The sequence below is a fragment of the Hylobates moloch genome, unplaced genomic scaffold (genome assembly GCF_009828535.3).
Source record: "Hylobates moloch isolate HMO894 unplaced genomic scaffold, HMol_V3 SCAFFOLD_14, whole genome shotgun sequence".
Taxonomy (NCBI): domain Eukaryota; kingdom Metazoa; phylum Chordata; class Mammalia; order Primates; family Hylobatidae; genus Hylobates; species Hylobates moloch.
In genome coordinates this window covers 98,476,461-98,491,381 of record NW_026652289.1, presented here as the reverse complement: position 1 = coordinate 98,491,381, position 14,921 = coordinate 98,476,461, and the positions used below count along the sequence as shown (strand labels likewise).

The window sequence follows — 14,921 nt, the reverse complement described above, 5'->3', positions numbered from 1 at the left end:
CATTCTGAAATCACACAACATCCGTAGTATTTTAAAGATTATAAATTCAAACTCTTTGTTTTAAGGTAAGATAAATAAAATTAAAATTGAAATTATTTAGCATTAAAATCTCTAGAGGGCATTAAAGTGCAATTAATGGGGGGATAATTAAGGCCAAATCCCAAAGTTGAAAAACGATTTCAACTACATTTTCATTTGACCAGTTCTGTGATTGCTTGCCTTGCTTAGGTCTGCAAGTGAAGAGTTTGGATGTAGGGAGAAAAAACCACACTTCCTAATTTCTACCAGTATCTTCACAATTTCTACCTGGCTTCACAACAGGGCACTACTTTGTAGTGTCGAATGTACTACAACCCATCTGAGCTTTGAGTTTCTCATCAGCGAAGTGAGGAAGTTGGACAAAACTATCTCTCAGATCCATTTCCCAGTCTCTGTTCTCTGGTTCTTATTTTAGTAGAACTTATTTTTTTTCTTTTTACAGCAGCCTATTCATTGGTTCTCCCTTGGCCTCACTATTCAAGTTGGAACTCTTTTGGCGTGAGACTATTACTGTCATATTTAGTGTAAAGACCTGAAGCTCAGCACAAAGATATAATCATGTTATTAATGCTAATAATAATACAGCTATCATTTTTAATACTTAACAAATTCTATGAAATTTATATACAGTATCTATCTCAAAAAACATAACAATTCTGTGAGGTATGTATTATTATCCCTATTTTTCATATTAGACAAGCTAAAGCTCAGAAGTTAAAGTCACGCTATTAATAAAACATCCTATTTTCAGAATGTCAGTATACATTTTTTCCACCCCAGTTCACAGGGCAGAACTGTCAGGGTAGGGGGAGGCATGGATGAGTTCATCTGTGACGTGTATACATTTTTCAAAGTCTGAACATAAATTCACTGTGAACTCATTTCTTTCTGCAAAAGAGAACTGTTTATAAAGAAAAGGTAACTTTGCAATTCTCATGCAATTTTTATGATAAATGAAAACATGCACTGGTAGCTTCAAAATAGTATTTCTGGAGCCAGTGATATAGAACCTGTATAATAAGAATAAAATCTCAGAATTCGGGAAACTGATGACAGAAAGAACTAATGTTAAAAAAGTTGGCTTTTAAAAAGGAGACAGATAGAAAAGAATTACAAGTGTAACTTCACTTAAAGTTAATAAATATTTTATCAGTAAAGTGGAAAATATTGTGAAAAATTATGTACTTATATATAGTTTATGCATGGCCAGGTACAGTGTTAAATTTGAATTTCTTCTTTGAAATGATGTTGTTTAAAAAATACATATATTGTTATTGCCAGTACAGATGGTGCCTCCTAATCAAAAGGAAACCAGGCACACAACATGGAAAATTATATGAAAACTGCCAATAATAATACAGATAATTCATTGTTTAATGGTCCATTCTAGTGTGTACTTCTGTGTACTTTCCCCATGAACTATGATGCTTTTTAGCCAGTCTGGTGGGAACAAGCACTAGCCCTGGTCTGGATGAGCACTGCGAACTGTCACATCAAGTACTTGGGTGGTCTTAGGTAGTTTTCTCACATGCATCATTATTTGGCTGCACTTATCATTACTCAGTTGATTTCTCAAGGAGGACCCTTTGAAGGATTAAAATAAGAAAATAAATATTTCTATTTTATTTTACTGATTACAATTGGATCAATATTTCTAGAAATTTTATTCTCTTTGACATGCCCTACGTTGGCTGTCATACGGTTTTATTTTGTTTTTTGCTTATCAATCAAATTCAGGTTTCCAGACTTTCTATTCTAGTCAAGAGGGATTAACAGGGACCACAGATATCCTCCCACATAAAAAAAATCAAGCAGTGAGCAAAATATATCAAACGATGTTTTTCAATATAATAGAGATATGTCAGTGATGAACAGTGATCCCTGAGAGAGAGAAAAACAAAGAAAGAAAGAAAGTGAGCCCTATGATTACTTCAGCTTATTGCCTTGAGGGAGTTTTCCAATCATTGTGCAAGAAATAGAAACCAAGGTAGAGTCCATTAGACTCTTTGAGTTGAAAGACAGAATAGAAAGGTGGAGAAGACCAAGGCAGCAAGAGGTAACAGGGCATAATATCAACATAAAAGAGCTGAACAGAAGGAAGATTTCAACAATCTGCACAGGGGTCCCCTTGAGAAATGAGGTGAGGAATGATAAGTGCACGCACATAAAGAAACAGCCTGGGCGACAGAGCAAGACTCTGTCTCAAAAAAAAAAAAAAAAAGGAAACTGCCCAAGGCCAGATTAAGATTTAAAAGTTTAGATGCAATAGTGCCCAACACGCAGCCAGTTCTAGAAATCATACTGATTTCCACTGGGCAGAAGATAAAACCTCCTAATTCATGAGTTAGTAGGAAGAGTATGCTGAAGAGTCTTCCCTTCCTGATACGGGGAATAATTAGCCTGAAATTGAGCACTATTTCATTCCCCTTTAACACATTTGAAAAGCAAGATCCAAAGCACAAAAATATTTCTATGTAACTTATGTCCAGAACAAAGCTCAATAACACCTATAGGATGCTACGATATCCAGCAAACAACAAAGTAACATTTGCAATGTCTACAATTCAAGCTAAAATTACCAGGCAAGCAAAGTAGCAGAAAAACATAATGCATAATGAGGAGAAAAATCCATCAATCAAAAGTGACCAAGATTGGACATAGATGTTAGAATTGGTAGGGAAGGACATCAAAACAGTTATCATAAGTATTGCAGGTTTTCAAAAATTTAAGTTGAGGCTTGGAAGATACAAAGACCCAGTTAGGATTTCCTAGAATGGAAAAGAAAATGCCTAATATGAAAAATACAGTGGCTTAGATTTTAGCAAATTAGACATTACAGAAGAAAAGCTTAGTGAATTTAAACACACACAATGGAAGTAATCCAAAGTGAAATACAGAAGAAAAAAATAAGAAAAAAAGACATTAAGAAAATTTGGGGGGTGGAGGGCAAGTGGAGGGAGAGCATTAGGACAAATCCCTAATGCACACTGGGCTTAAAACCTAGATGATGGGTTGATGGGTGCAGCAAACCACCATGGAACATGTATACCTATGTAACAAACCTGCACTTTCTGCACATGTATCCCAGAACTTAAAGTAAAATTTTAAAAGAAAGAAAGAAAGAAAGAAAAGTCCTCAGAGTGTCAAGGAGCTATGGGGCAACTTCAGGAGGCCTAATATATATAGAAAAGCAGAGCCTCCAAACGGACAGCAGAATGAATATTTAAAGAAATAATGACCAAATGTTTCCAAATTTGAAAGAAAACTGTAGACCCACAGTCCCAAATAGCTAAACGAACCCTAAACACTAGAAAAAGGAAGAATATTATACCATGTGAAATCATAAACCAATTGTACAAATGAGTTGAAAAATATTTTAAAAGCAGTTGGGGGAGTAGGGGAGATATGTTATACACAGAGAAGCAAAAATGTGGACAACTGCAGATTTGTTATTGAAAACACGAAGACAATGAAGTAAAAAAAATTAAAATGACAGTCAGAATCATATGATCATCTCAATAGATACAGAAATAGAATGTAACAAAATGCAACATCTATTTCTGGTCAAAACTCTCAGTTCACTGAGAATAGAAAAATCACTTTTTAACTGGATAAATGGCATCTACAATAAAGCTACAGCTAATATCATAGTTAATCGAGAAATGAAGTTTTCCACTTGAGATTCGGAATGAGACTAAGATGTCTGCTCTTACCTCTTTGATTTGGCATCATACTGGAAATCTTAGCCAGTGCTTTAAAGCAACCAAAATTCCATCAGGGTTTTTTTGTTTTGTTTTGTAAAAAAAAGATGAATCAATTCCTAAATTAATATCAAATAATTGATAGGTTACAAAATAGCCAAAATAAATTTGAAAAAATAAGGTTGGTAGACTAATTCTACCCAATTTTCAGACTTATTATAAAGCTGGAATGATCAAGACTGTGTGTTATTAGAAAACAGATAAATAGATCAAAGAAACAGAATGACATGTTCGGATGCAGTGGCTCATGCTTGTAATCCCAGCACTTTGGGAGTCTGAGGCAGAGAGATCACTTAAGGTCAGGAGTTTAAGACCAGCCTGGCCAACAGGGTGAAACCCTGTCTCTACTAAAAATACAAAAAATCAGCTGGGCATGGTGGTGCATGCCTGTAATTCCAGTTACTCGAGAGGCTGAGGCAAAAGAAACATTTGAACCCGGGAGGTGGAGGTTGCAGTGAGCCAAGATTGTGCCACTGCGCTCCAGCTGGGGCAAAAGAGCGAGACTCTGTCTCAAAACAACCACCACCACAAGAATGACGTTCAGAAATACAGACACATATACATGGAGAGCTGAATTTTATCAAAGATGTAAAAGCAACTTAGTAGAGAAAAATAGTGCTTTCAAAAATGGCACAGAAACAAGCATATGTCCATATGCAAAAAAATGAACTTAAGTCTGTCACTTATACCATACTCAAAAATTACCTCAAAATGTATCATAAGCCTAAATGTAAAACCCAAAACCATAAAAGCTATACAAATACAAAATACAAAAGCAATACCAAATGGACAAAATATTTGAACAGACACTTAACCAAAGCAGATACATAGCACATAAGCAAATGAAAACATGCTCAAAATTATTAGTCCTTAGAGAAATGCAAAATACAACCACTATAACACTGTATATGGATCAGAATGGCTAAAATGTCAAAAACTGGCCTTACCAAGTACAGATACCCCTCAACTTACAATAGGGTTACATCATGATAAACCCATCATAAGACAAAACTATCATAAGCTGACAACGCACTAAACATGGGCAACACAGCAGATGGTCTCCAGCTTATGTTGGTTCAATTTAGGATTTATAAACTTTATGATGGTGCAAAAGTGATAGGTATTTAATCGAAACCATAACCCAATTATAGATCCTAAGAAACACCTCAGCTTACAATGGGATTACATCGTGATGAATATATCTTAAAGTAAAAAATCATTATGTCGAATTATCATAAGTCGAGGACCATTTGTATTGGAAGGGTATGTTTGACCTAGAACTCTCAGACATTTGTAGTGAAAGGATAAAATGGTACAGTCATCTGGAAAAAATATCTCAAACACTAACCATATTCCTAATATGTGATCCAGCTATTCATTCCACTTCTAGGTATTTATTCAAGAGAAATAAAAACATACGTCCACACAAATATTTACATAAAAATGTCAGTTTTAGTGTGAGTCATTCATTTAACATATGGGTCGCTTTGTTGTCATTAACCAAAAACTGGAAACAAACCAAAATATCCATCAAGAGGTGAATGGTAAAATAAACTGCGATATATTAATAAAATGGAATGCTAACAAGCAATAAGAATAAGCTATTGACATACCCTACAATTTGGATGGATCTCTAAATAATTATGTTGAATGAATAGAACCACACAAAGCATTACATGCCATATTGTTCTAGTTACAGGAAATTCTAGAAAAGGCAAAATGAAAAGTATCCCACAGCATCAGAAAGCAAACCAGTGACCGCCTTTGCACATGGGAAGTCAGAAGGGATGACTTTCCATGAGGCATAAAGAATATTCTGGGGCACTGATGGATATGTTCATTATCTTGGCTGTAGTGACAGGAGGTACACATATGTCAAAACTTGACAAAATGTACACTTTAAATGTGTAGATTTTATGTTATGTCAGTTATACCTCAATAAAACTGTTTCTAAGTTTTCAGATCTCCAGCTTCCTGAAAAACCGGAAGCTCTAGCTGCATCGTGTCTACATGATCGCATGGCAACGGAAGCCATTTATTTTCTGGGAATCACCTGTTTTCCAGTTTTCCATAGCCTTCATCCCTCCCCTTTGTTGTTCATTTCCTGCTTTATTCATTTACCTGACTCCAACAGGAAATTTAATTTTAACTTCCAATTGATTTCTTGTCTTCTATTTTAACACATAATGGTATTCGTCTCTCCCAGAAGTCTGAAGGGAGAAATCCTCCAAATCCCTTAGTTCATTCTACAGTACCCTCTGTTATTTGGTTCCAACTGATTTTCCAAACCTAGTTCTTAAGACTTCCTTCATCAGGCCATATATGAAAGAAACTCTACTTCTTACACAATATTGCCCACATTCTCAAATAAGCTATATATTCTGGGCGTATTTACTTACCATGGTAATGAGATTCCTGTTTAAAGCATTTGCAAAGAGAGAACTAAAGAAAAAAGACTTGTCTTTAGCTCATGTAGGAATTTTTATTTCTACCAAATAATAACTGAAATTCATTTTTTTAAAAAGGAGTGTTAAAAAAAAGAACTTTTGAGAGAAAAATGAGTTCCTGCTGTTCAGTGAAAGATATAAGAGATTTAAAAATAAAGGCCCTCATGGAATGTACAAGGTTATAAAAGTTATCATCAACCATCTCAATAGTATTAGCTAGTGTAGATATGGTTCCACCCCAAGTGATGGGCCAGGAGATGCTCTAAGTCTATTGTCTTTAGTTATAAATCTTCAGATGTCAAGATACTGTGAAATCAAGATTACATTTCTGGCTATGTTGGGTCATCTCAAGTTATAGATCATGTTGTATATCTTTTTTTATCTCCTGCAAAGCCACCCCAGTCATGCCATCTTTTTTTGATTTGAAGTATTCTTCTTATTCACTTGCTTCCAAAGATGAAGAATAAATAATAAATATTATGAGAGTATTGAGGGAGTTTATAACATTACTTTTACTTTTTTATTACTTTTGGGTAAGAGATTATTAAAATATGAGATAATTATTGCATACTTTGTATGCCTGTCTTAAATTCATTGTTAAATAAGTTAATATTTGTAAAGGTTTCACATTATATACTCACAAATAAAACTTCTCATCCCACACTGGGTTCAAATTTCCAAAAATGGTTTTTGTCCTTCTTTTGTTCTTTCCAACTTGAACTGTAACATATGGATCACTAGACCCTGTTTTATCTTTTGCCTGTAGACCCTGTGCAGAAACCACTGAAATAAACCAAAATGAACATTTTAACATATAGAGTCCTCAGAAACAAAAAATAATAATAACAAAGACAATTTTTCTGTCATTTGGTTCTTTGGGTTTGCAGATGCATCCCTGTTGCTTTCATTCTCATGACCCACAGAACTTTAAAAAAAGTTTAATAAAAATAAATATACAACATTAAAATCTGTAATTTTTGCTTTTGTCTCTAATGAAAAGTAGCTCTATACATACACATGCATATACATATTGGCTATATACTCATACACATTACTGCATACATGTACAGAGGAATGAGGAAGATATACCTACACTTATATGAAAAATTACCCAACGTAATTCAAAGGCCTGTAATCCAAACTGATTTATTTATGAGTCTGCCGTCAATATTGATCAACTCTACATAGTTGAGAAAGCATCTTTATTTATCTTGTAAATACCAAATGAGTACGTAAAGAGTCTTGGTAAATGTTAACAGGCTGCACAGTCACTTGCTGTTAACATTACAAGCGACTTCAGAAGTCCAATTTACTAGATATCATTAAACTCAAATTGTCCTGACTCGAGGACCAAATGGATGAGGATGTTGAGCCAGGAGTAAGTAAAATAACATCGATTTTCTCATTTAAAAAGATTAACTGAACAGATTATTAGCTACTGTTATAATTTATCACTGGTAGGCAGCAAAAATACTCATTTCTTATCAACTGCAGGTGAATATATTGAAAAACAGAAACTTTTTCCTATGAAAGAACTTTTGATTAGGACAAGACACAGACTAAAATTATTTCACTTATCTAGTATGTATTTTCAAAATGTGAAGTACCAACTAGCCTTGTTCATATTAACATGATTCAAAAAATAATCATTTATTTTACCTATAATTATTATTAGCAGTTATTTCTAGGACACATAAAAATCTCAATTTACAATAAAAATTTTTAAGAAGACTTATTTTTACCTGTAATGGTTATTTTTGCAGACCACTTAGATGTCCCATCCAGTACACTCTGTTTGGCCGCCTTTGTATACTGCACAAAATCTTCTTTAGAAATCTGAAACATTTCCTGGATTACTTCAAATACTTCTGGCCGGTTTCTCTCCCTGATCTTCATTCTTTCTTTCATTGCTGTAATAATGGTCTGAGTCTTGTCTTCGGCACCATGTTTAGAACTCTTTTCTGCTGCTCCTATGATGGAAAAATCAACGGTGGTGTGAGCATACGTGCCATTACTTTTTGATGGCTAAAGGAGGGAGGAAAAGGAGGAGGAAGTGAGAATGAATGAGTGCTTTCATTCTGTGGAGTCAGGTGGCTTTTTAGAAAAATATCATAATGAACTGCTATGCTGAGATTCACAACAACTAGTACTCCTTTTCTGTTATTGGCAAGTAAATTGACCTCCTATGATTTCCAGGCTTTTCTTTTGTATTACTGAACTAAATTAGATGTCGTGCAAAAATTTGGTTTGAATTTTCTAAAAAGAATTCAAAAACAGCAAAAAGAACAGACACAATCAAATGTGTTACATACCACGCATATTTCCTCAATGGGTGTCCAAAACAAAATTGAGAAATAGATGGAATATAAGTGGCAAAAGTCACTTGGAAAGCAATAATTCAAACACATCACTGTTATTTGCTGAACATTAAAATAGAATGTAAGATTTTACTTGGGAAGAAACTGATTGAGCTGTTTAAAAAAGATTTGGACACTACTAGGCTAAATGACCTATAAAGTAACTGATAGAATACCGACTTGAACTCTCTTTCTCTAATATATCCAGAGCTTTTAAATGACTGAATACTCATTTTCCACTAAAAACTTTTTTATTTCTGGGGCATTGTCTTTCATGACCGGTCTCAACTTTCTGGGCATTTTTGTTTGTAACACAAATCATTCTGTCAGTGAAGGATTTCTAAAATTCCATTATTGGATCCCTAACCTTAAGCTACTGGCTAGATATTCTCATTGCTCTGTATGGCCTTCTGGGTTGCCTAGTATTACACAAGTTAATAACGGACCATGGTTTCAATTTCCACAATTCCTTAGTGAGTTTAAAGTAAGAAAGCAAAAGCTCATGTACCAGTGTCTACAGGAACTGCCACTGCTAAAATCAAACATTTTTTTGGTACAGAAGCAACTGAAATATAGTGAAAATAATCGAAAGGCTTGTGTTCATAGGTAGTAATTGCTCTAATTTTCATTGGCATGACTGTAAGTTTGCATAATTAGTATTCTCATTTTTTTTCTGAACTATTATATTTCTGAGATAGGCTTACTAATATCTCATAAACTATTTAGAGATTAAATGAGATAATTTATAGGTAAGCACAATTTCTATGATAAAGATAATATCAGTAATGTTCTTTGAACCTAATTTGTGAATGTTGAGCCCAATTTAAGTATAGAAAGTAAGACAAAAGATGAAAGTTCAACTATTAACTTTACTTATGATAAATTCATATACAATTTGACAGCAATAATTTAATGTAAATGTTCATTTATTTGAAAGTGTAATATGTTTCCTAGAGTGGAAAAATATATTCATAGTAATGAATGTGAATAGAGGAAGCTAAAAGATATGAATATTCCAGTGGTAGAAAGAGCAGGCTACCTGTCTTTATCTTTTATTTTAAACTTTGAGGACCTAAAAGACATTTAAAAAAAGGAAGACAAAAAAAAAGAATGAATTCCACTAAAGATTATTTAAAAGTACATTGTAAATGGTCTACACTGTTGAAACATGTCCCTGGAATAGCTACAAATTTGTAAATTGCATGCAATTAAGATGTTTTAATTTATCAATATTGGTTTAACTACACAGTCCATAATTCTTAAACAGTAAAATTAGCTTAGGCTGGAGTAAATAGTTGAAACTATTTGATAGGCATATTTTATTCAAGTAGTTAATATTCATTAAATGGAAAGGACAGTGGTGGCTGGAAAATGTTTCCGACAAGACACAAAGTGACTCAAAAGTTTGGTCTGTGACAGCCAGGCAAGGAATGGCCAAAAGGTTAGAAATGTCATAAAAATGTTGACTCTCCCCCAAATTTCTAAGCGGCTATTCTTATGTTTGCTATTAATGCTCCCAAAGGCTCTAGGAAGGAGTGCTAAAGTCATGTAGAGTTAGATATACTTTGGATTATTTTTCTAAATTCAGGAAGAGCCATCTAAATACCACGCACGCAATAAATGCTCGAACAATAGCTGCCAAATTCAAAGCTAGAATATAAAGAGATTTTTCATCCAAAGGAATCAGACTTCTGTCCTTCACGACTCCCTCTTTTTATTTTAAAAAAAAATAGGAAAGCTTGAGCATTAGCTTTGAAATTTCACTTATTCTTATGTATTATTGATGTTATTATCGAATATCTATTTTATATGTACAGACAAAAGAGCCATAAACTGAAATTGCCAATCGGTGGACAGCAGGTTAATAGAGACATAGTGTTTAAGCATTTTCTCTGTTATTTCTAGAAAAAAATATTTAACTTTTAAAAATTTCTACTTTTGGCCGGGCGTGGTGGCTCAAGCCTGTAATCCCAGCACTTTGGGAGGCTGAGGCCAGCGGATCACGAGGTCAGGAGATTGCTACCATCTTACTAACATGGCGAAACCCTGTCTCTACCAAAAATACAAAAAAATTAGCTGGGCATGGTGGTGGGTGCCTGTATTCCCAGCTACCTCGGGAGGCTGAGGCAGGAGAATGGCCTGAATCTGGGAGGCAGAGCTTGCAGTGAACCGAGATCGCGCCACTGCACTCCAGCCTGGGCGACAGAGCGAGACTCCATCTCAAAACAAAACAAAACAAACAAACAAACAAAAATTTCTACTTTTTCATTTTTGATCCAAAGAAAATTATTCATCTTAGATTGTTTAGCTCAGAGATAGAGACAAATTCATAATTAATTCTTGTCACCGATTTACAAGTACTTTCCATTGCCCTATTCTTTATCAAACCCACATATCTTAGGTTTCTAATGAAACTCTTTATTAAATAGTTACAATTTGCCATGAATTTCCAGCCCTTTGGGTTATTTTCCTTCTGCCTTATTTGTTTATCTAAAAGTCATCAGAGATAACTTTAAATTTGTTTTTATATGAGTCTTTCTTTAAAGCGTGTGGTAGAAGGTCTAGTAGTATCATTGAAATACAGTCATATGCCAACCAGAGATCAACAATAGATGAGATCAAAGGAGATGGTGTAAACTAAAAGCACTTTGTATAGTATAATATCCAAATGAAATGCATCATTGATACTTTTAAAAATAATTACTTGACAGATAAGACAATATAATTATGGACAACACAACCATAATTCAACCTTAGACAGAGGGGCAAACTGGTTTTCTTCTATGTAACTTAATGGGACAATTAACTAGAACTCATTTTTCTTTAATTTTTATCAGACAAAACATCTAAACTTCAGGTGAAATTAACAATTTTACCATCTTTAGATGGCAATTTACAATTTTTGTGTTTTTTTCTGAAGAAGTATCTATAGATAATATCTACACTTATAGAATTTATAGATATAATCTAAAAATGGAAGAATATTGAAGTTGTTATATATGTAACTTTATATATAAAACAAAGTTACATAAAATACATATTTTGATTATATATAACTTTATAAAACACATATATAAAGTTATATATATATAAAAACTTAAAACTACAGGTGTGTGTATATATACATACATACATATATAATATACACACATACATATATGTGTGTATATTCTGTATAGAATATATGTATACATATATATGTATACACACATATATGTATAAAATAACTTCAGTGTTCTTCCTTCTTCTCAGCTCTTTCCTTTTGCTATTTTTCTCAACAGCTCTTCCAAAACATTTCTACTCTCAAGTCACCTACCTCACCCCCGTTGCCCTCCATTCTCAGCATATGATCTTATCTCAAGAGGAACTAGAGGTCTTTTAAACTCAACAGTCACATTTTCTCTCCTCTCCTCCAGAAACAAACAAGAAAACCCAAACCTGATTTGTAGTATTAGCAGATTTCTGTGATGTAAATACTTCTAACAGCTGATTCCAAGCAAATGCCTCACAACATTCCTTCATATTTAACACTCACTATTGACATAGCTACCTGCATATATGTCCATTCCTTATGCTACCTCATAAGGCCCAAATTTTATTAAATGTGTATTTCAAGTGTCTAACACACTGTTTGGAAACTAGCATACACTCAATAAATAGAGGAAATACTTCTCGGGGGAGCCGAAGATAAAATGATTGGCAAAATTGAATATTTAATTTGGCTCCGGGTTAATTTAATGTATTATGAACTTCTTGCAAACTCTTGCCCTAAGGCCACAATTCTGGAAAAAAACAGGAATAAATTGGATATAAAATGATAAATATCCTGTCAAATAAACCTTATGAAAAGACAAAATACATCTGGCCTTTGGGTTTGGATTTGGAATTCTTAGAAAACAAAGGCTGTATTCCCATCATTAGATAACAGAATTTGGTTAACCTACATGCCACAAGCACTTACATAGTCAGCATAAAGCAAGAACATGAATGCCAACTATAAATGGAAGACATATATAAAGAGTATCACTTTTAAATAAGGTAAAAGTGCACAGTAGCTAATGATGCTTCAGTGATATGGTTTGGCTGTGTCCCCACCCAAATCTCATCTTGAATTTTAGCTCCCATAATTCCCACGTGTTGTGGGAGGGACCTGGTGGGAGATAATTGAATCATGGCAGCAGTTGCCCTGTGCTGTTCTCATGGTAGTGAATAAGTCTCACGAGATCGGATGGTTTTATAAGGGGAAACCCCTTTCATTTGTTTCTCATTCTTTCTCTTAGCCTGATGCCATGTAAGACCTGCCTTTCGCCTTCCGCCATGATTGTTAGGCCTCACCAGCCATGTGGAATTGTGAGTCCATTAAACCTCTCTTCTTTATAAATTACCCAGTCTTGGGTATGTCTTTATCAGCAGCCTGAAAACGTGCTAATACACTTGGGTAGAGGAGACAATCTCGAGTGTGAATCCTGATCTGCCACTTACTAACTGGCATGGTCTGAATGTTTGCATCCCATTGAAAGTCATATATTGAAACCTAATCCCCGATGTGATAATGTTAAAAGATGAGCCCTTTGGGAAGTAGCTAGATCATGAAAGCAGAGCCCTCAAGAATGGGATGAATGGCCTTACAGGCTCAAGGGAGCTCACTTGCCCCTTCTACTATGTGAAGATGCAGCGGGAAGTCAGCAGTCTGCAACCTGGAAGATCGCCCTCAACAGGCCCTGACTGTGCTGAAACCCTCATCTTGGGCTTTCTACCTTCGGAACTGTGGGTAACAAATTTATGTTGTTTATAAGCCCCCCAGTTTATGGTACTTTCTTATGCAGCTGAAACAGACTAAGATCCTAACCTTTTAGTCTTGAGCTAGTTAGTTTATCTCTCTCAACTTTAGCTTCTTCATCTGAAAAACAGGTAGGAATAGTAGTAGTGTCTCCCTTAACAGGATGAGGATTCAATGAGATAACACATATAGCTTTAATAATAGTAATGGAATAAGTATAGTGATTTCAGCATGTCAAAAGGTGAAGGTATAGGTATTTATTAAAGAACTTCAGGCCAGGAGTGGTGGCTCACATCTGTAATCCCAGCACTTTTGGAGGCCGAGGCGGGCGGATCACTTGAGGTCATGAGTTCATAACCAGCCTGGCCAACATGGTGGAACTCCATCTCTACTAAAAAAAAAAAAATACAAAAAAATTAGCCCGGTGTGGTGGTGCACATCTGTAGTCCCAGCTACTTGGGAAGCTGAGGCAGGAGAATGGCTTGAACCCAGCAGGCGAAGGTTGCGGTGAGCCGAGATCGTGCCACTGTACTCCAACCTGGGAGACAGAGTGGGACTTTGTCTAAAAAAAAATAATAATTTCACATTAGTAGGAAATGTTAGGGGTTTGAGCTTCATAATCACTTGACCTCTGAAACAACTGGCAAACTCTCACGTGGACAGTGTCTGCAGTATGCTGGATGCTCTATATCTATTTGCTAGATGAGGGCCAAGGAAGAGCTTAAAGATAAAAGAAATTTGAGTTAAAAAAATAGAGAAAAGAACTTATTTATTTTTTTGACATCCATAAAGCCTTTCCTGCATTTGAGACTGATGGACCCAGAGAAAGTGGGTGGTTAACATCCATTGAAAGCATTCAGAGGGTCTGATATTGAGGCATTTGTGTATTCCTTTCTTTCTCTAGGAGCCTCTCTGACACAGGAAATGGGTCTTTACTGCTTTTCTTTTATTTCCCAGTAAAAACATGTAGGTGGGCCTGCTTTCATTGTCTCTCTGCTTTTTGCCCCCGTGAAATCATGTGGGTGGACATTCAGTTGCCATTCTCTAAGTTTCCATTCTCTAAGTTTCCATTGTCTACCCATTTCCTTTAGATGTTTTATATCCAAGATAATACGAACCCTCCTCTTTTAACATGCCTTCAGTCTTTTCAAGGAACAGACCTGCAACTCCCCCAGTCTTCAAGTTAGCAGCCTCCTCTTTCTTGTAAAATCAAAGCCACGCACTCCTCATTTTTTGCAAACAACAAATGACTGACATTTAACAGAAGGTAATTGGAGGAGCACAAATCTTACATAGCGTCATCTCCCATTCGTGTAGGTGAGAGCCTGTAGGTAACTCTGTCACTGACAATGGGAAAATACAAGAAGGTAGTCCACTTCCCAAGGAACTACCACCTTCTCTAAAATGACCAGTGTCAGGGAGCGTGGCACCAAGAGCACACAAAAACTGCCAAACTGTTTTTTCTCTTCTGCCTGTACCATCCCCACCATATTCAATCATCTCATTATTGGTATATGCAAACTTTTAGAACAAGCTT

The 14,921-nt window shown here is 35.1% G+C and overlaps 1 protein-coding gene across 1 annotated transcript in view; it reads right to left on the bottom strand.

Moving 5' to 3' along the window:
- The window catches only part of UNC13C (unc-13 homolog C), a 620,990-nt gene that overhangs the window by 361,136 nt on the left and 244,933 nt on the right, over positions 1 to 14,921 (bottom strand). Inside the window, exons 8-9 of the mRNA XM_032174369.2 lie at positions 7,990 to 8,217; positions 6,889 to 7,030 (exon numbers count right to left, since the gene is read on the bottom strand). Coding sequence (XP_032030260.1) covers positions 6,889 to 7,030; positions 7,990 to 8,217 — 370 coding nt within the window. The remainder of the gene's footprint in view (positions 1 to 6,888; positions 7,031 to 7,989; positions 8,218 to 14,921) is intronic.